General features: G+C 38.3%; 1 protein-coding gene across 7 annotated transcripts in view; it reads left to right on the forward strand.

The window, feature by feature from the left end:
- TBC1D5 (TBC1 domain family member 5) overlaps positions 1-22,513 on the forward strand; it is a 329,050-nt gene that overhangs the window by 217,143 nt on the left and 89,394 nt on the right. For all 7 annotated transcript variants that reach the window (XM_089532982.1, XM_089532977.1, XM_089532978.1 and 4 more), the window contains 3 exons: positions 1,696-1,746; positions 1,839-1,908; positions 3,077-3,249. In XM_089532982.1, coding sequence (XP_089389108.1) covers positions 1,696-1,746; positions 1,839-1,908; positions 3,077-3,249 — 294 coding nt within the window. The remainder of the gene's footprint in view (positions 1-1,695; positions 1,747-1,838; positions 1,909-3,076; positions 3,250-22,513) is intronic.

A 22,513-nucleotide genomic window follows, 5' to 3' on the forward strand; every position in this document is an offset into this window, starting at 1 on the left:
AGGAGCAATGGAAGACGGGGATCTTGGAGATATCTCATCCACAGGGTCATCATGAGTCAAGGTCGACTCGAGGGCAATAAACAACAATAAAATGGTTATATTTGAATTATTTTAAGTGCTTTCAATGTTCAGTCCCCAAAATAAACCTTTGGAATTTAATATTAAAATTATTTACTTGTTGGAATCAGTGTTGTTCTGCACATTTTATCCTAGTCCTATTGCATTTCCTATGGCACCTAGTACAGTGGCGGCTAGCTTATGCAGGGAACCCATTCCGCCCGCCCCCTCCCGGTGTAAGGCAAATCCTGCGTAAGTTTGAGCCCCATTCAATAGAATGGGACTCGTGCTCATGGTGGTGCAGCAGATGCGCGCACCATTCATTTAATGGCAATGCAGCTTCCACGTAAACAGGAAGTTGCGTATGGTGAGCCTGCGTGTGGAGCAGGCACACTGTACCATTAAAATCCCATTGGATTTCTCCCTATTATCACATGATTATCATGGCAATTCTAGATAAGATGAGTAGATGGATGAGGTGTGGGTAAATGGACAGACGGATCAAACATACCATTAAATTGCTAGAATGGTATATGATTACCTTGTGATCCAGTTGCTTTGACTGAGCCTGTGTATTCTATTTCTTCTTTCAGTTAAACCATACCTTTTGGTTAAGCTTTTGTTTGTTTGTTTGTTTGTTTGTTTAGTAAAGACTGGGATATAGTACACACGCAGGAGTCTTCCACTTCTAAATGGACAATGAGTTCTGTCAACTCTGATGCAGGAATTTGCTACTTCAGAATAGAATGAATGTATACAGGCAGACATTCTCAGCCATCCTTCCAGTCAATACAGAGAATTATTACCAACATCAATAACTTTTTCTTCATTGTGAGAGAACAGCATAAGGTGCAAAATCTGTTTCTGTGTGATGTCTGGTTTGGGGCCCACAGTATTTAAATGTTAGATAATAACTGAGATCCAGACCATTATTTCTCTAAGTAACAAGTACTTCTGAGTGCAGATAAAGCCAATGTTTTCCATTCCATGCTTCCTTATTTCAGTTTCAGAAGGTCCATCATTCCACAGGAGCAGCTTTTCAGGATGTGAAGAGGGCTGTAAAAGATAGCTGGATAGGAAGTATTCAGGATGCATGGGGGTCTTCCATGCAGACATTTGGATTCTGGCCAAACTATGCAAGATACATTAAAAAGAAAGTGTCAGATTTCTCAAAGTAACCATGCTTTGTGCAAATAACTCTCCTTCTTCTCCACTAGAGTTATAGCCAGAGAAGTAAATGATTAATTACCACTAAAATGTGATAAAAATAGATTCTATTAAAATAAATTACTGTTTTGATACTGTGTATTTGACCACTAACCATATTTTTTGTTTTGAACAAACAGTGATAGATTGTGGCGTGATAAATTATTGTGGATCAAGCATATTCAAATAATACATTGTGGCATTCAGTAATTTGTTATTTGGAATAATTAGATGGTTACTTCTTTGTAGTGCAGACAAGGCAGCTAATTTGTTTTTGATCTTTAGAGAGAGCAAGAACTTCATTTGTCTTCAGTGGCGTTACTCTTTTTGATTACAAAGGCTAGGTTTACTTACTTGTAGTTTCTGTATAAGTTAACTAAGAAAACTAGCACAAGTAAACTTTGAGGCGTTGCTGTTGTTTTTCCTAAACAGTGAGGAAATGAAAGTTCTGTTGAATCCTGAATACCTGGAACATGATGCCTAGTAAGTTTAAATAATTTTATTTTCTTCATAATTTACTTGCATTACAATTATTATTGTTGTCATGCTTATCAGATAATTTTGTTTCTCTTCAGTGCAATGTTCACCCATCTTATGAAAACAGCGGAACACTGGTTTTCAACCTATGAACATGATAGTCAAAAGGTACTTAGTGATTAAAAATATAAAGGTTTTTCTATTTTTTAAAAAATAATCCAAATCCTATTTACAAATCACAAGAGCTCTGTAACTGCCAAAACCTGTGCAGATCTTTGCCCTCAAGTGGTGAAGGACTCCAATGATTACAAGTTCATAGGGATGCTGATGGGAAAGAGTTGCCTGTGTGCCTACATCTTCACCACCCATTGAGTCCTCCCTATGTTCAGATGAATGCTTGAATAGGGCTAAAAGCTTGGAAGATTTTTTCCTTGATCAGTATTGCAAAATATCAAGTTGAACTGTGTGAACAGGAAATGAACATAATGAGTTGTGTTACTGTAACATCAGCCAAAGGCCGCTCCTCAGCATGATGCTGCCCATAGCTATTTCCTGACCCTCTTGCTGTTTCTTTTGCTAATTTGGCCTGAAAGAACACCAGAATATTATAGGGATTTTGAGAAGCATCAGCAGCTACTCCAGAGCTACTTCCTGCTCCATAGTGTCCCTTTTTTCTCTGATGGGAAGAAGAGAGCAAGTGGTCATTTGGAGGGACCAGAAGGATGACCCACTGAGGCAACTTGCCTGACAGCCTCACAAACTGTGGGGTTTGCACTGGCAGACATAGTGGGTAAGACCACTGAATTACAGTTAGGTAATAAGTGAATCTAGTAGTTTTCATCAACCTCTTCCCCAGTATTCCTTGTTGTTGTTGTTGTTGTTGTTGTTGTTGTTGTTGTTGTTGTGTGCCTTCAAGTCATTTCCAACTTATGGAGACCTTAAGGCACACCTGTCATGGTGTTTTCTGGGGCTGAGAGTGTGTGATTCACCCAAGGTCTTCCAGTAGATTTCCATGGTTGAGCAAAAAATCAGACCCTACTCTCCAGAGTCATAGGCCAACATTCAAACCACTGTGCCACACTGGCTCTCTCCCATGTTCCTTATCTTGGTGTATTTTGATGGCAGGGATTTCTGGGGTAATTATTTATTTTTAAATGCACATAGCATTCTAGTCTGGAATCATAAATGCGGGGATCTCCTTGTCTCTGGAAGAAAATTCAGCTGCTAGAGGTGCTTCAGGAATCAGTTAATGCAATGATTAATAAACTGTGGTTGGAATCTCATATATATATATTTTTGAATTTTACTTTTCACACTTTTTCTGTTGATTATTTAGGAGAAAGATGCAATGATGACTCCTATTCCATTTGCAAGACCTCAAGATTTAGGCCCATCAATTGCTATTGTAGCAAAAGTAAACCAAATTCAAGATCATTTGCTGAAGAAACATGATATCGAGCTTTACATGCATTTGAACAGACTAGAAATTGCACCACAGATTTATGGCCTGTAAGTATTTTTTTATTAGTTTTATTTTATGTAAGGTGTTATAACTAAATGGAAACAAGCCCTACTGTGTTACTATCTAAATATGACATGGTAGTTTGCCTCCTTAAGTCCTGTTTTTTTAAGCACAGTATATAAGTCAAATAAACAACTACACAAGTAATACTCTCCTCCCCCATCTAGATTTCTAGATATGTAATAGAGTTTAGGACTCATTCCCTCAGAGGTGTCCAGGAATCACCCTTCATAGATTTTAATACAAAAATAGAGAAACTAAGTTCCTCATACTTCCACTTTCTGGCTTTTTATAAGAACCAGTGACTTTTTAATTCTGGAAAGTACTGTGGAAACTCACCTTACGTGGGGGATCCGTTCCGGACCCCCACGCGTAAGGCAGATTCCGCCTATGCTCGAGCCACATGCACATCATGGGCATGCGCCCCATTAATTTGAATGGGATGCACCGCCCTGCACACCCCATGCGCTCCCTGCAGCTTGAGTGCGTACACTCAAGTCTGTGTATAGCACACCCGCGTATAACATGGGCACACTGTATATGGTTCTCAGTCTTTCATGGTGATATGAGCAAATTGCAGAGTTAAAGGAACCAGTGACTAATTCTGGTAAATGATATGTAATTCTTAGTATTGTTATGGTAGTATTAGCAACTGAAGACTGTAGAAGCTGTAGTTGTTAAACAAGGCTTTAATACAGGCAAGAATAAGTATTTAATAAAGTTAAAGGTATTCCCCGTTGACAAGGTTGTCAAGTTGTGTCAAGCAATAGGGGATGGTGTTCATCTCCATTACTAAGCCAAAGAGCCAGCGATGTCAGAGAGTACTCTGATCATGTGGCTAGCATGATTGCACAGAACAGTGTTTACCTTCCCACCAGAGTGGTACCTATTTATCTACTTGCATTTGCATGCTTTCAAACTGCTAGGTTGGCAGAAGCCAAGAATTTCTTTTGAAGTCTGCTTTCCAACATGGCTAACCTGCTCATAGGAAGGACAACGGTGGATGTGGCCAAAATCAACATGGAGCAGGACCATCATTTCTTTTTCTCTTTCTGCCAGGTCATTTTCTCTCTCCACTCTCAGTTTCTGCTACCCTGCTATACTTCCATCATTCATTTTCCATTTTTATCCCCATTTCCACTCCTGTCCACTCTTTTTCCTTTGAGCTCACCTCACTTACATAAAATTAGACCAAGGGTTGACTAGATATTGACTTTCATATGCAATTTAATGATGGATTGGAACCCCGCAGTATGGAATATGCCCTATGGAGATTGGAATAGTGTGAGTGAGTGATCTTAACCCTAGCAAATATTTTGGGATGCCCTTCTTCTGTTGTTCTTACTTAGAAAAAAACAAAAAGCAAAACAAAACAAACCACCCAAAATGAAATGAAACGATTGTTCCTAGTGTATAGGGAAGAAATTCTAGCATCAGCCAGCTGTGTTCTTCTGAAGCATACAAATTCACCTTGCTCATTACCTATCCCCCGGCAAAGGAGTACAGATGGCTGCATTAACTATTAGATAGTGTTCATATTCAAAATTTTGCAAATAAAGCACCCTAACAAATATAAATGAACATAGTTTGCATCCCGTATGTGTGCTTAATGGCTACTAATGTTTATCTTGTTTAGTATAAAATAATGTATTTTTCCGACAAATACCAGTGTTTTATAGTGTTATTTAAAAATAGAATACTGTATTAAAAATACTATTAACACTATGCATCAGCTTCTCCAAACAGACAGCAGTTTAGGAGGATTAAAACATAGAGGGGGACATAGTAGAGTGACAGTCTGTAGCACGCATAGCCTCGGCAGTGTTGAATAAAATGCTGTATGGACAATACTGGCACCTATTCAGGATCTCCAGAAACAAACCTGAATAGTACCTTACACTGTAAGGGATGTTGTCTGCAGGAGAGGTAAAGACTGAAAATGAATAAGTTACAATGCTAGACTTGACGAATTGGCAAAGCTTCATAACATAAACTGTTTTATCCGGCTCTAATACCAAACCATGGTTTCATAGTATGTGAATGAACAAGCTTTGAGTGATCATCTGCTCCCTACCTCTTTCATATGTGACAGTTCACTTTCTTCCTTCCTATTTGGCTGCAAAACATCATTTGCCATTACCTCTCATAAGCAAACTAGAGTCTGTGCTTACCTTGATTGTAAACCAGAGTTTCATTGCAATAATAATAATAATAATAATAATAATATAGTTTATTTATACCTCCCGCCTCTCCCACGGATCGAGGCAGGATTACAACCTTAAAAGACACTTAGTACAATTTACAATCAATACAACAATAAAATACTAACACTGAATTTACCAAGAATTCCTATTAGTTCTCTAAATATTACAATTTGTCCATTAGCCAACAATCAGAGTGAAGGAAGAGCAGTCGTCATAACCTTTTTATATGTAATTCAGTGGATAAGCCCACCAGAAGAGATCTGTTTTGAGTGCCTTCTTAAAGGCCTCTAAGGTAGTAATGAGACAGATCTCTTCCGGTAGGTAATTCCATAATCTTGGGGCCGTGGCAGTGAATGCCTTATGTGAAGTTGTCATTTAACCTGGTATTATAATATTCTAGTAAGAACTTCCCAGATGTTCTGAGAGTGCGGGGCAGACATTGTAGCTTTGTAACAATCACAATCATTCATAATAAAGAAACACAGGCAAATGTTCTCTCCTCTCTGCAAATAGTGTAACTAAGAGATGAACTAAGGGGAAAAGGAACCATAGGAATTATGTATATATACAGATTGATTTAGTTGTTATTGAACAGTTATATGAATGGTGGCCATTTGTGCCCTAGATTAGGTTTATGTGCCATTAGTAGCCAATAAATAGCTTAGAAAGAGAAAATGCAGAAATTAAAATCTTATTACTAAATCTTTCCCAACTGGAGACTTACTTGCTGATTAGTGCAGAATGCATTCAAATCTGTCTGTAGATCGTACGAAAATGTAATTTGAATCCCTAACCTGTAGAACAGTTTGCCAGTAAAACTGTTCAGAGATTTAGAAATGATAAATTGATATATCAATTCTCAATTCTATACATTGGGAATGAGATTGATTGCTTGGGTCTTCGCTGTGTGCAAAACTTTGAGGAAAAGAGGCCATGCCCCTGAGGGCTCCTCCTTCCATGATCCCAAATGGACTGTGGCAAGAAGTGGAAAAGATCCACTCCTTTGAGGCTAGTTTTGGGCGAGATGCAGTGGCTGAAGTGGTTAAGATCTTGACTCTATTGATTCCAAGATCAGCAGGTTGGCAGTTCAAGGCCCAGGTGCTGTATGATGGGATGAGCTCCCATCACTAGTCCCATCTTCTGCCAACCTAGCAGTTTGAAAGCATGCAAATGCAGGTAGATAAATAAGTACCACTCCGGTGGGAAGGTAAACAGCATTCTGTGCAATTATACTGACCACATGATCACAGAGTAGTCTCTGATAACGCAGGCTCTTTGACTTAGTAATGGAGATGAGCACCACTCCCTATGATCAGATTCCCCGTCAACGGGGAATACCTTTACCATTATCTTTTGGGTCCACTTAGGCCGCCTCAGGGTAGCCCCAGGGCGGCTTCCGGGCACTCCAGGGGTATACATCATTTAAATGCCATGCCCCTGGAGCAGGCAGAAGCCATTCCCTCTGCTCATCTGTTTTGGGTCATGGTCCTGAGAACAGGACTACGATGTTTAGAGTCCTAGACATTATAAGATAGTTATATTTGTTTAGGATAAGAAGCAGAAATGTCATTCCATGCATTTATTGCAATGTATATCAATTTTACTGCATCGGATTTATTTACTTGTATTCAAATACTCATTCTTTATTACATCTCAGTACTTTAGGCAGTAATCAGACATCTGTCTTATTTTATTGATTGGGTTTTTTTTAAAAAAAAATCAGAGCCAATAGTATCCTGATTTTTCTACTTCCTGAAGTTGGAAGAACAGCATTGCCATCATTTTCCTCATTACATCCTCTCCCTTCTAGTTGCTCATCCCCTCCTATCGCCCTCTTCCACTGACTGATTGCCATCTGACATTCCACTGTAAATGAGGTGGTCTAAGAGATTTTCTATGTTACTGGCAATTTCTGGAAACCTGTAAGAGGCCAGGATTTTGGTTTGATTGGTTCTGTGGAGGAATGCACTGGCAATTTTGTGTGGCCAGCATTGTCCTCCAAAGAAAGCACATGCACACATTCCCACCAGCAGTGTCAACTCACTCACCTCCCTCCCTCCCTTTCCGCCAGATTACATGTCTGCCTGCCTTTCCCATGGTTGACACTGCTGGAGGGAGAGTGTGTGTGTGTGTGTGTGTGTGTGTGTGTTCTTTCTTTGGAGGACAATGCTGGCCACACGAAATTGTCGGTGTGTTCCTCCACAGAACCAACCAAACCAAAGTCCTGGCCTCTGACAGGTTTTCTAGAAATTGCAAGTAACATAGAAAATCTCCTAGACCACCTCATTTACTTTGCCTGGCTCAGAGCCAGGCTTTTGTGGGTTGTCCAACTTTCCAGAAGATGGCTGTTCCAGATCAACGGGAGCCCTGCCAGTTCAGTGCAGTAGTTTGCCACTCCTGGCACAGTGCCCTGACTGCAGTGGCTTACATATTAATATCTTTTTTAAAAAAAATAAAACATTCTCTACCTTTAGATCTGGATTATAAAAATGCATAACACTGAAGTTAAAAGGGAAGGAAAAGGCAAACAAGAAAATTCAGACATCAATTGTTAATGAAGGTTTGGTGCTAAAACTTCTGGCATTGCAAAATTTTACTCAGCTAATCATGTTAGATTCTTCTGTAGTAGCCCTTTGGAGTTTTGTGATCTCAGGATGAGAGTAACATTCTCAGATTTTTCTGACGTCATTGATTTCAATCCATTCTCACTGATCTTCAGTATCAGACCTTGTTCCCGTCCTCTTTTTTCTGCAACTGCCTATACCACTCGAAGCATAGCAGTGGGAAGCTTCCTAGCCCTCTGCAACAGTATTGGGAGTGCAAAGGGAATTGCAAGAGGGAAGGGTAATGCTCCCTTCCCACTTTTGAAATATGTTGATTAATCTGCTTGGTTGTACACTTAGTGCTTCAGAATGAAGCCAGTTACTCATAAGTTGGCCACAATTTAATATTTTTTACCAGATGCACAATCTAATTTTAATCTCTAGCTATACTGATACGGAGATTGTCATGTGTCATGTTATTTGGTGCCTCTGTGCCAAACTAACATGAATCATTTGCTGAATACCTAGCTGCTGTTCAGGCTGTCTGTAAAGGAGGGCTGCTGTAGGAGGAGTGACTATAAAGTGTATGGTTGTCTATTGCTTTATTATTTACTGTTTTACTGTTATTTTAATGATATATTGCCAATCTTAAAATTTTCCTCTTGTTCTTAGATTGTGCACCCTAGGCAGGCTTTTATTTGTATCTTGCTACAGTATTTGTTATGTACAGCACCATGTATACTTACGACGCTTTAATAATAATAGTAAGTAGGGAGTGAGTCAGAGTCAAGAGAGTTTGAGGCAGTTCATGGACGTTCAGGGCTGTTCTGTTCTGAGAGCTGTCAGTTAGGTTTCAGGCCAGTGTACCTTAGCAGAATTCATAGTTCTGTTAAAGGTGAAGCAGTTTAGAAGTATAAGAGAATAAGTTTAAAGAAAACAAGAAAAAAGTTAGACTTGAAAGAGTTCATTGAAGGAACTGAATAGGAAATAACTTGTAACTATTAAAGTACTGTACCTACTGTAACTGCGAAACAGTCTTGAGGAAAATACAATCTTAACACGTGCTTGTAAATAAAATAAATGTTTTTTTGTTACCAGAAGAGTGTTGACCTGAATAAATTTATAACAATAACTTCAGAGACAACACACTACCAAAGATAAAACACTGATAGGAGAAGGACATAGGGGACCCCAGCACTAATTAATTTAAAGGAAAATGTATTAAGGGTATACATGGGGCAAGTGTCAAGGACCAAGGGGTCTTTGGATGTTTATGAGGTAAGAAGATAGCCTTGAAGCATGGATGAGAAGATGGCCTTCGTCACACGTTGTGAGGAAGAAAGGGAATTAAATCTCTGTTTGTGTGTGTGAGAGAGCATGCCTTCAAGTCGCCTGTGGACCTATGGTGAGCCCATGAATTTCATAGTGTTTTCTTAGGCAAGGGATACTCAGAAATGGTTTTGCTAGTTCCTTCATCTAAAATCTTCATCTTTAAAATTAAACTTTGTACCATTACCTTAGACAGAGTCAGTGTAGTACAGTGGTTTGAGTGTTCAACTATGACTCTGGGGATTTCAACCTTGGTCTTGATCTGGAGACCAAGGTTTGAATCCCTAGATCGCTATAATTCGCAAACAACTTGAAGGTACACAACAACAACCATCACATCTTAAGATGATTATTCAAGGCTACTTACTCTTAGTACTTTAGATCCTGTGTCAATTCCTATGACTTTATTTTCTAGCCAACATGATTCTTGGACTTTTCTTCTCATCACATTCCAAGTTCTGCAACACCATTTTCATGAGTTTGAACAGTCACTTTTTTAAAATGGTATTTTAAGTGGTAAAACTAACATGGTGTTAATTCTTCATTTAAGTCAAGTTTCCACTATCAGTTCCTTTCCTTTTCAGATCATGAAATTAATTAACAAATTAACAAACACATCTAATGATGAAGTGGAATCAAACCATATGTGTATTTATTATATTACAGTAGAAATGTTCATTAAATCACTTGTGTTGCCCCTACCCATTTAGACTAGATTTAAATTAACAGTGTTGATAAATGTTTGTCTCCTTATCAACTCGTTGTGGCAAAATATTTTTGCTGTTACATAGTATGATGAAAATAGTAGTGATATGCAAAGAATATTTTAACAAAGCTGGATACTTTTTGCTTCTCTTTCACCAGGCTACAGAGTGGTATGTGCTGATAAATGGGACTTATGGAAATCAGCATTATTGATCCAGTCCATTCTGAAGTATACAGGATGTCCAAAAATTATCTTTACATTTTGAGTTCTGTATAACACTGAAACTGTAAAGATAATTTTTGGACAATGAGGAATACAAACATAGATATTCCTTCAGTTCTACCACATGAGCAAGTGAATTTTATCAACAGTGAGGGGGTACAATATAAGTAAGCTAGAGTTATTGGAAAGGTTAATTTCCAAGGGTTTGTAGAACAGAATTTCAACTAAACATTTAATATATCAGTAATATGAGATTAATGATACAATCCAGATTTTCTCATTATTATTAGTCCCTTTTAAAAAGACATTAAAATATATTTCTAAAATCTAACCCTCTTTCATTTGCATAATGCATTTCTTGAACTGTATCTGCAGTTTATGCTTTTCACTTTGTTGTATACTAAATACAAATGTATTCCTGACTTCCAAAGGATATACTTTTATGATTTGAGTAATACATACAATGTAGATCATTATATACTGAAATTTTCCTAATATGGCAGGCCAATTTTTTATAAAGCATCTTCTCATCAACAAATTAGTCATTTTTAACTGGAAGATTTTCACCTTTTTTCTTTAATTTAGGACTATGCTTTTAGGTTAAAGACTATTCTAGGCAAAAAAAATAGAAAGGTTTAACACAGTGGTATAGGCGATTACTTTATATAATCTATAACAGACATACTTACTTTAAAGCGGATTTTCCTAATTAAGTTAAGCTGATTGTATATATAATGATTAAGGCAGAGAATGATAAATTTTATAGTAACTGTTTTATAATGGAAACTTTAGGTGGAATTTTTGAAAATTGTTGAGGGCAGTGGTTGTTATCCAAAGACAAAATAATATCACATCAGAAAATATTATCTATATCTGTTTGGATATTCAGATTACAATTCCTACAGTACAGTATTTCCAAAACTATTCTGATTGCATGTTCTTTTGGCCTTTCAGTTTATAAAATAATCTATATTTTATAATCTGTAAAACTGATTAGTAAAATGTCTTATTTCGAAACAAAAACAGTCAGTGAAAATATTAGATCCTATAAAACACTGACAGATTGAATATTCAATGTAATTGTACAGTTAAACAGACTAACAATGATTAATGCCCTGGATTAAATGGTATTTAAGTGTTAATTTCTCTGACCCTTAAATCTAATAAATTATAGTACAAAGTGATTATTACAAGCTACTTCACTTGTACCGTGACTAGTCCCGGTAGTCCAAATGTAAGGGCATATACTATACACAGTTCAAGGCAAGTTTAAAGAGAGATAACTGTTACAGCTATTTTTTTATTATGCTTTTGCTGTTTTAAATTAAAATTTCACTTAAAATATTTTGAAATGGAAGTATCTCATCCATAGACATTTATCTAGATAAGTACAACATAATTACCATAACCCATTTAATACTAAGAGCAGAGATTCTTTCTCTCGCTCTTACCAGCATTTTAAGGATAGTTACCAGATAAGAACAGAATCAGTAGTATAAAAACTGTCATAGACAACAAGGTCTGACTGCATTGGAGGCTGTGTAAACATTGTTAACTCTCATGTTTCAGGAGATAACTTTTATATTAACCTTATTCTCTCCTTGATCTTAACTGTCTGCCATGCTTACCAATGGGAAAGGAGTTTTACTTTGCCTGCAATGGGAAGATCATTATATGAAGCAACCAGGGACCAATCACCTACCATCACTGTGCTGTCTGGCAACAGATTATTGCAGTGGTGGCGAACCTATTCCTGTTTCAAAAAAAGGTGTCTTCTGGGCTTAAATTTGCGCATCACATACAAAATGTGATAGAAATGCAGTGCACATCTCCTAGAGGACATTTTGGGGTAAAAAATTTTTTTTAATGTTTTGCAAAAAAATGTTTTTTACCCTGAGGGACACCAGAGGCATGCAAAGATGGTGGAAATGCCTCCCCCCACCACCACCCTTATTACGTGTGTATTTGGGAGTATTTTGGACCAAAAACATTTTGGGAGGGAAATGCAAACAACTTTTCACACACATGCTTTCCGTGGGCCATGGAGGTCACAGAAATGGCCCTGGGGGCTGCATGTGGCCTTTGTACTTTGTCCACAGATACACTTATTTCCTTAATTTTCAGACTTGAAGGGCTTTAAGTTCGCAAAACCTGTACCAAAAAAGCTCTCATCCTGTAAGAACTGGCTTCTTCTCTTCCTCACTCTCCTCTTGGAAAGTTGGGTCCTGCAATAACAATAGAGCGAAGGAAAGACCACCAATAGGAGCTGGTTAACAACAGCTCTTTAAGATGTTTATCTGTCTTCCTTCATTCTCTTGGGCAGGGCAACGTAAATCTACAATGTAAATTATGATACTTGATATAATATAATTAATACATTAATTACACTTTTGTCCCGTTCTTCCGCCAGTCTACTCTTTAGACAGTGTACTCTCCATCTAAATCAGGGATGGGCAACAGTAGTAGGGGCAGAGGCCACACCGGAAGTGATGTCATGTTACTTCTAGTTTGGGGTAGTAGCCAAAAGATGGACAGTTTTTGGAATGGGAACCAAGAGGACCCAAGCTTCCACGTGTGGCTTGAGTGGTTTTTGATGGCTTTGTGGCTAAATCTTTGGCTTTTTTTAAAAAAAAATAAATATGTTGGGGCCTAGGGGCTTCAGCACAGTGCAGAATAGGACTCTAGGAGCTGCATGCTTTTCCCATCCATGCTCTAAATTTTATCATCATAGAAATCCACTGAGGTAGAATAGGCTGTAAGATAATGGTTAGTTTAAAGTGACCTAAGAAGCTTTAAAGGTGAGTGGAAACCTGTAATGCAAAGGTGAACAGCCACATCTGCCCTATTTTCCAGACACTCAACACATTTGTGGGCTTCACTCAATCATTTTTCCAAAGTCCAGTTTTGAGGCACAACAAGTGGTCCAGGTGACTCAAAATATCCTCAGAAAGGAAATGACATCACAAACTATTCTTCTTTTTTTCAATAGATTGTGTGGGATTCTCTTCCTGCAATGAGATCTTGGCAGGCCTCTTTCATTTGCAATGAGGGCCTTGGCCAGTAGTCCCTATCCCTACTCTAGTACGATGCACTAACTTAGAGCTTTATCGCATTGGCTCCTTCCGTTCCGTTCTGAGCACGGAACGGAAGGAGTAGGGACGAGTGCGGAACGAGTGGGGGAAGGATTTTACCTCACGCACCCATCCCTCATTCATTCCGTTCCCCCTCTCTTCCGTTCTTAATCCGTTCCAGAGGGGGAAATTTTTGAGAACTGTTCTGAACAGTTCTCAAAAAGCTTTCCCTCTGGAACGGAATGGGCAGGGAAGAGAGGGGGAACGGAACAAGTGAGGGACGGGTGTGTGCGGTAAAATCCGTCCCCCACTCGTTTCCGTTTCCTGCCAGGCCGGGCCGAGAACCCGGTGCGATAAAGCATTTAGAGTTAGCATATTTTGAAAAGCAAAAAAAAAAAGGGGGGATGCATGGAACTGGCAAATATCAGGGGAGAAATTAGGAAGCAAAACTCCTCAGGTTGGTGAAGGTGAGTACTCAGTGAAGGCTACAAGTAGGGCTTAACTACGTCAGAGCCTTCCCTTTCCAATCTCTTCTAATGGCCATCTCAGCTGGAAACCAATGAGTCACTTAGCAACCCCCACTAAGTTACTCGCCTGGCATCTCTCTTTCTCCTCAGAGCTCCTCTACATGATCACTTGCTTCTTCTAGTCAGGACCTTGGCGGAAAACCCAGATATTTTTAAAAATCTGACCTGACAGAAATTTTAACTCTGACAGAGAGGACATGTCAAAAGATATATGATAGCCCTATATCACTGTTTAACTTTTAATAACATAAAAACATTATGAAGAACTCTGCAGATTTGGAACAGAGTGCCATCTAGCCCAATATACTGTTTCCTGTGGTTGGTATGTTTTGGACCCTTACCAGTGGAACAGCAAATAAACAGTCCTCCTTACTAAATAAAAAGAAAAGGAGGAAGGCATCAGGAGAAGGATTCCGTTGGCACCTTTAAAACTTATTTTACATTGCGTTTTCAAGGATTTCCTGCCACTCCTTTAGATTCAGTGCATCCCCACTTACCTTTCTCCCTTCTTTTTATACTGAAACAGACTAAAGCGGCTATTTCTTTGGAAAGTTATCTTTTTGTTTTGTTCCCAGTACCCCGTGTTCAAAGCCTGGTTTAGAAATCTTGGCTAATATATATTAAATAAATTCAAACAGTTACAGCACTGTCTCAAAATACTCTAATTTCTAATTCATGTTGTCCTTCTAATTTATGTAGGTGTTTGTAACTTACCGCCATATATTACTCTGTTGTATGTCAGATGAAAAGAGCTAACAAAATTGATATTCTTGATCCACTTTAGCTTAAATAAGGATTTAGACTTTGTTCAATAATTTGCTCTCTTTGCATATGTGGTGTCAAAAGTGATTGGTATATAAGTAGGATGAAAGATGGGTTGAGAAATGGGAAGTATCCATTTGAGTTCTATTCTCTTGCCACTTAATTATGTGCTGCGATGTTAATGAGTAGAACTCAGTAGCTGTGAGGATAGAATACAGATTTGTCATGTTATTCCTCGATGCGGGTGATATGCTTTCAGTCTCAAGTGTTGAGAGTGAAAGTATAGTTAAAGTATATGAATGACAAGTAAACTTTATAATAACTCTCACCTAAATTTTCTGGGATCAAAGGGGTAAGAAACCTTCCAACTGAAACATTGCTAAGCACTGAATACTAAAAATTAAAATGTGTATCTAATCTGGATGAAGAAGTTTGGCCATGTGTGTATGATGAATATGCTAGTCGGCACTCTGTATCCATGGATTCAACTATCCACGGTTTGAAAATATTCCAAAATAAAAATTCCAAAAAACAAACCTTGATATTGCCATTTTAAATAAGAGACACCATTTTACTTGACCATCTGCAGATTTTGGTATGCTTGGTGGCAGGGTTGTGGTCCTGGAACCAAACCCCAGCAGATACCAGGGGCCCAATGTAATGTAGTCAGATATAGTCTTTGCTTCTGTTGAGTTACAATTATAGAAGCAAGTAATAGTAACCTCACAGTAGTGATTATCCAAATAATGGATCCTTCCAAATCTACGTGGCAATAATATCATATGATTGCTAGCATTAAAAGAAAGAACAAAACAGATATACATAAAATGATTTACATGATATTTGTAGTCCATAATACGCAAAAAGGCAAAGAAGGGAGTATGTTCCATCAAACAGTCTAATTTAGTTATAACAAAATGATTATGGTTAAAAGCCCTGTTAGCCACCATGTAGCTAGTGTCATTTTGGAAACTCAGGAAAAATTAGGCTTGCATGTAACTCAACATTTCAGACAGATATGATTTAGAAGAGAATTTCTAAATCAATACTCTCCCTTTTAGAGATTTAGGGTTAGAATGTACAGGATGAATGCGTAAATAGCTTACAGGAATGAGAATCTCTGCCAATTTTCCCATAGTGTTTAGGAAAGTAAGCTCTAAAAGATTTCCAGTTTGACATCAGTTCTTTCAAGCTAGAAGAGGAGTACCCCTAGCAGCTTTTTACTTCTGAAAGTTTTTAACAACAAAGATTCATCTCTGTTATATCTTATGGTTGTAATGATTTCAGGCTTTTGATATCTACTCAAAACCTCATATCTGCTAACTGGAATCAGCCATGTAAAAACATGTACATTAAAAATTCTGGGTGCAGAAATTTGTTCTGTGTATTTGAGTGGCACTCTCTACCCTTCTGCACAAAAATGCATTCCTTGTTACCTGTGGGTTTTTTCTCCATTTCAGCAATATAATGCATGCTGCTGCCATTGTTACTGTTGTTGTTAAATAGTTAAATAGTTATTGTTGTTAAATAGCCACCCCAGGGTTAAATGGGTCTGGGTTCTCAAATGCTGTGCTAGTGGAACAGATCCTGTGGCAGGTTCTCCTCAACTGTTAAGGCTTTGAGTATGGCTCTGGCAGTAGACTACAGCTCTGCCGTTTGAGGATTAACATCATAAAGTACAGAGAAGTTAATCACCAGATGTTTAGCTTCCATATAATACATTGCTCACAGTGGCTGTGAACAGAAATTACATGAAATAGTTGTAATTTCCATCAGTGCACAAGCTACCTGCATGAATAAAACCATAATTCTTACAATATTCAATGTGTTTGCTAACTGGAAAAGGTTAATCTGGGAAGAAACATGTAGGGCCGTGATGGCAAATTTATGGCACATATGGCAGAGTTGCCACGTAACACCATTTCCCCTGACACACGGTGGGAGGGGGGGAAGAAGAAAAAGCACGTGCTGTTCCTCCTCCTTCCCAACCCTCCCTGGTCTCCACATGCCTCTCCAGAAGCAGCTGAAGACCAGGGATGGTGTGGGACAGCACAGGGAGACCCTCCTGGTCTTCAGCTGCTTCTGGAGAGGCATGTGGAGACCAGGGAGGGTTGGGAAGGAGCTGGGCATGTGGAGACCAGGGAGGGTTGGGCAGCTGAAGGCAGGGAATGGCATGAGCGAAGAAGGAGAAAGAGGTGCGCTCCTGTTTCTGTTTCTTCCCGATCCTCTGGAGGCAGCTAAAGGCTGGGGACAGCAGGGGGAACCTTCCCTGGACTCCAGCTGCCTCTCTGGAGGCTGGTAATGGCACAGGGGAAGGAAAAGCTGGAAGCCTGTTCCTATTCTTCCTCCCTCGCCCCCAGGCCTTCAGCTGTCTCTGGAGAAGCAGCTGAAGGCCCAGGAAAGCAGGGGTGATATGTCTTGTCCCATAAGTCTTTTTAGATTGTAAGCCTGAGGGCAGGGAACCATCTATTATCCTCACTGTTGTAAGCCGCCTGGATTCCCAGTGATTGGATGGCATATAAATAAATCCTATTATTATTATTATTATTATTATTATTATTATTATTATTATTAGTCCCACCCTTGGAGGGTGGAAGTCCTGGCACTGGGTAAGTCCCTATGCTGAAGGACTTTTTAGTTTGGGCACTCAGACCCTAAAAGTTTTGCCAACACTGATGTAGGGTGTGAAGGTGACAACGAAAATTCCAAAATATAGAACAGAAATGGCCAAAGTGTGGCTCTCCATGTGATGTTGGATTGCAACATTCAGAATTCCCATAAATGTATGTTGCTGAGGGGTACTTTGGTGTTGGGATACTAATCTGTATCAAAAGATGTAATTTCACAAGCCTAAAAGAACCATGTCTTGTTAGACATTATGTGAAAATAGGACACTGAGGTAAGCGGGCCTCTTATTCTTACCCAGCACGGCTCTACCAAACACTAAAACAGCTCACTTTCTTGATTTCTCCTATTACAATCCAAAGTAACCGGATGAGGTGTTGTAGATATAGCTTTATACAGTGCACCCTTGCTTTATGTTCCGTTCTGGACTTCCCCGCATAAAGCAAATTCCATGCATGCTCGAGCCCCATTCCACTGGGACGCGCCACCCCTTCCTCCCCATGCTGCTTTCAGTGTATGCTGAAAGCCACGTAAAGCACACCTGCATATGGCATAGCGCGCTGTATTATGAGAAGGATATTCTGATAAATGGAATATGTTCTGGATGCAGTAAAAAGAATGAGTTGGGAATATATTTTGAAAGTTAGGAAATCATTATATGCATAATAATTTATCATCCCAATCTGTGCTAATGTAAATGGAATTGCAGCCCCCCTCCCCCCGACCAAATATGTCAAATAAGAAGCCCTTCATGTCTTGAATTAAGACTATATTATCAGAGTGCAACTGAAGACCAGTTCAAAAATGTCAATGATTTGCTTAGTTTTCTCCCTGGAGATCCTGTCTCTGAGATTGTATGTAGAATCCTCCATAAAACTAGTTTGTTCACACTGAGAAAAACTAAGGTGGGCTCCCCCGCCTCCCCGCCGCCATTTCTATACAGTTCCATAAGTGAAGAGAATCCACAGTGATTATATAAAGTTAAAGTTAGAGTAGTCAAGGAAGTATTTCCTAAATGTACTGTAACGTTTATTAGGACCTTCAAAAGTATCTTACTCTAGTAGCATGTTAGGAGTAATACTGCTAATGTATCACCTTTCTTAGTGAAGAATAAACTTGGCAAAACACAATAAAATGCACAGTGACATATAAAATGAGTGTTAATAAAGATCAAAATGTATTTGATAATGTTTAAAGTTGCTTTTACAGAGTAAACATTTTGCTATTAAATTATTATAAAATTATAATGTTGTAAATTGAAGAATGTATTCTGGTCCTTTTGTAGAACTAGGAATGGAGATCTGTAAGACTGGCATCAGTTCATCTTTTGTAGAATGTATTGTGAGTTTGAATAATCACATGTCAGTGTAAACAAAGAACATATGTAATGGGGAAGCACTGCTCTGTGAAAGCAGTATCATAAATTGTGCTACCATTTAGAATTGGTGAGTCGCACAATAGTTTCCATTAATCTTCTGGGAGGAAAATTCCTTTTTCACATGTGTCAGAATGACAGAAACTTTAATGAGATGCCTGCTTTAGTGAAACTGAGAGCTAAACTATTTAAACCTTCAGTATCTGCTCTGTGATACTGCTCTAAAGACCAGTAGTACACAAAAATAGGAAACACACACAATGAATATCATCCCCTGCAACCAAGATGCAGAACAACACAGAATAGAGTTTGCAACTAAGAGAAAGAAGTGTGTGTGAAGTCGAAGGTGTTTCCAGCCAGCATCCATATTTTTTGTGGGTTTTGGGGGGGCTATGTGGCCGTGTTGTGGAAGAGTTTATTCCTGACATTTTGCCAGAATCTATGGCTGGCATCGTCAGAGAATGCTGGCATGGAAGTGAGTGGGGTTGCCATTCAACAACAGACCAACACACAGATTAACATGTAAATCTCTTCCTCTCAACCAAGGGTCACGCAGTATATATAACCCACTCACTTCCATACCAGCATTCTCTGAAGATACCAGCCACAGATGCTGGCAAAATGTCAATAATAAACTCTTCCAGAATACACCCACATAGCCCGAAAAACCCACAAAAACTATAGAAGTGTGTGTGCATGTGTGTAAAATCCCATACTCCTGTGTGGAGTATAAAGCTGTATTTTCCAAATGTTGGTAAATGTAAGACCAACTTCATGAGTACATAAACCTTTGTCTACATATTATGTTGGGTCATTTTAAAGAAATTAAGGATATTTCCAACCTAATTAACAGCAAATGGTAACTGTGCTTAGTAAGTACTCATATTGGCAGTTTGTGTTTGTGGTGGTTAGAAAATACCAGCCCAGCATTACCAAAGTAAACATACATACTGCATGGTTGAGTTGAAATAAGGAAAGACAAAACGGGAGGGATTGCATCCCAGGGAGAGAGAAAAATCCCTTGATAAAGATTGCACATGGAAAAGATTGTGTGCTGTTGTCTTCTTAGGAGTCAGATACAGATATGCTAAGAAATTTAGGACAGTTGGTCACAGAAACAGTTATTTGGTAACATTTGTATGTGTGTTTGACAACCACTCAGACTACATACAGGGCTGGTGGTATCTGTAGGATGAGGCTTTCAGGCCTGACCTGCTTATTCAGAAGACAGGGATTCACTGTATTCCCCCAACCATACAGATGCTTTGTTCTTTTAAAGCAGTCTGTTAGAGAGCTTGTTGTTATGTTTAAAAATGCCCACATATTATTTAGCATGCAGAATAGCCAACAAATTTCTAAAAATATCTTATGACACACTCAGGTAATAGAATATGGTCTGGGTGCCAGAAGGCACAATGCCTGTTTTTCAATTCTGCATAGAAGTGTTGGTTATTCATAGTGGTTCATCTAGAGGGGGTCACAATAAACTTATCCTGTAGAGTCTTCCATTGAACATGCTGTACTTAGTGTGTGATGATTTTTCAGATGAAAGAAAATGTACATCTTGGACAGCTAAACATTTGAGGTGTGCTTTTATATACCTTTTGTTTTGAATTTCTAAATGATGCCTCAGAATTGTCCTATTCAGCTTTGCCTGTGACATCACCAAACAGCTGTGTTGCATTATACTTAAAATAGCATTAAACCTTTACATTTTAAATGAATATTTTTCTTTGCACTGATGTAGAATGCATAATAAGCATCTGTGGGCTATGCAATTAATGTCACTTGTGAGGAAGGACCTTCATGATACACTAGGGCTTCAGCACTCTTAAATTATGATTCCTTTACTGCACTCATGGGATAAATTCTATATCCCCCGGATGCTTATTATATATCTTCTATGTCCCTTAATTCCTATTAGCTGGATTAGCAGTTGTTGTGATGTTGAGGTTTATGGTAGTTTAACTGGGATTGTTCTCACTGATCAATAAATAAATTTTGGGAAACTTAACCGTCTGTATTATCTTTCAACTTTGACGCATACAATGTGTTGCTAATTTAACAGTATGTAAGAAAATATTTACTTATATGTGTTTTAAGATATGCTATAGAGTATTATGCAGTCCATCAATAAAACTGATATGAAATAAGCAATGAAAATGTAAGGCTAACAATTAGAACACCATATTGTAATGGAAATGGATTTTCTGGAGTTAGTCTCATTGCCTCCAGTAGTTAACATCTTTACTATTTGACTTGTGTATCCATTGCATTAAGAACAATAACACTGGATCTCATTTCCATTTTAAAAGCATATTTAAATGTGCGTCAGGAACATTTTGGGGACTGGGACTTCAACCAAGGTAAAACAATTTTTTTCTTCTTAAGTTTGAATGTTCATGCTTTACCTCTACATCACCAAAATGTTCCTGATGCAAAAACATGAAGACTTCTTGAGGAATCCATTGTTCTCTGTCTGCAAAGAGGCCTGTGACCTTTTGAGACATATTGGACTTCAAAAGAGGGATCCCTGTTGAGATGCAAATGGACTTTAAATTTCCTGGACTTTGAAAATCCTATTGCCTCGTGGCCAGAAGGAGGAGGAGCCTGCCTGCAAAAGATATCCTCCCCATCATAACATCTTTAATAAAGGCTTAAACAACATGCAGGCTAACATCTCCAATTGTTTTTTGTTTGTTTTTTCTCCCATTTGGTTTGTAACATTTTTCCTGATGAAGAAGCCCATGGAACTTAAAGCTTGCAACAAGTGTATTGTGTATTTCGGTTGGCCAATAAAGGTATCACGGATGTATTTTTTTTATTTATTTATTTTTGTATTTGTTAAATGACCAACACAGCTACTCCTGCATGTTAAAAAAATGTTATCTTTCTTTTTTATTCCTGTTAGGGCCCCATGGCAAACTCAACTGCAAAGCTGTCCCTCCCCATCCCTGCAAACATTTCTTTACAGTACTAGGATTTTTGTTTGGGTTTGCTTGTCTATCAGTTGTTGAAGTCCAAAGATGGGAGGAGGTTATTCAAACTTTAATTAATTAATGTCTTGATTCAGAATAATTTCTGATTTCTTTTTATTTGCTGATTTGAGAAGAAGCAGGAGCAGGATGATGATGATGATGACAATAATAACAACAGTAATAATAATATAACTGAGTTGTGCAATAAAACAATGTTGAATGTTACAATGTGTGAGGGGGTGATGTTTTATTGATAATCTACCAAATCTAGTCTCATATACTTTTGTCTTGGTTTTGTGGAAGAGAATTATGGTAGTCCTACTCTCCAGGTTTATTAGACTGCAAATTCTTTGATGCTTCACAATTGGCTTTGCTGTGTAGGACTGGTAGGAGTTGTAATTCATCATGTACTCGAGGTCCAGAAGTTGCCCACATTGCTGTCTGGAGGCATGTCCTATTGAATTAATAGTGGCTTACATCTGTATAGACATGTATGGCATTTCAAATTAAAGCCTGAAACGTAGTCCTTTTATATAAGTGTTTACTAACTCATTCATAATACATCACATCTTGATTGAGCATAAACCTTATTTTGAATTTGGTATGAAGACCACATAATGTTTAACTAACCTCTCACCAGAATCCAAGAAAACAAATAAGACCTGTATCAAAACAGTGTAGTATATTCTCACCTCCTGACACGAATACTCAACTTCCCATTCTAGCCTTCCAAACACATTCTCCAGAGAATGCAACAAAAACCACAAAAGAACGATATCTTTATTGGTCAACCGAAATGCAGAAAATACATCATGTAAACTTTTGAAGCTTCACTGGCTTCTTCATCAATCAAAGATGCTGAAAATCATACAAGAGAAAAAAAGTGATGGTGTTATAGACCTATGTTTT

Source organism: Sceloporus occidentalis, unplaced genomic scaffold, assembly GCF_023333645.1.
Source record: "Sceloporus occidentalis isolate IW3139 unplaced genomic scaffold, rSceOcc1.0.p SCAF_7, whole genome shotgun sequence".
In the NCBI taxonomy this organism is placed as follows: Eukaryota; Metazoa; Chordata; class Lepidosauria; order Squamata; family Phrynosomatidae; genus Sceloporus; species Sceloporus occidentalis.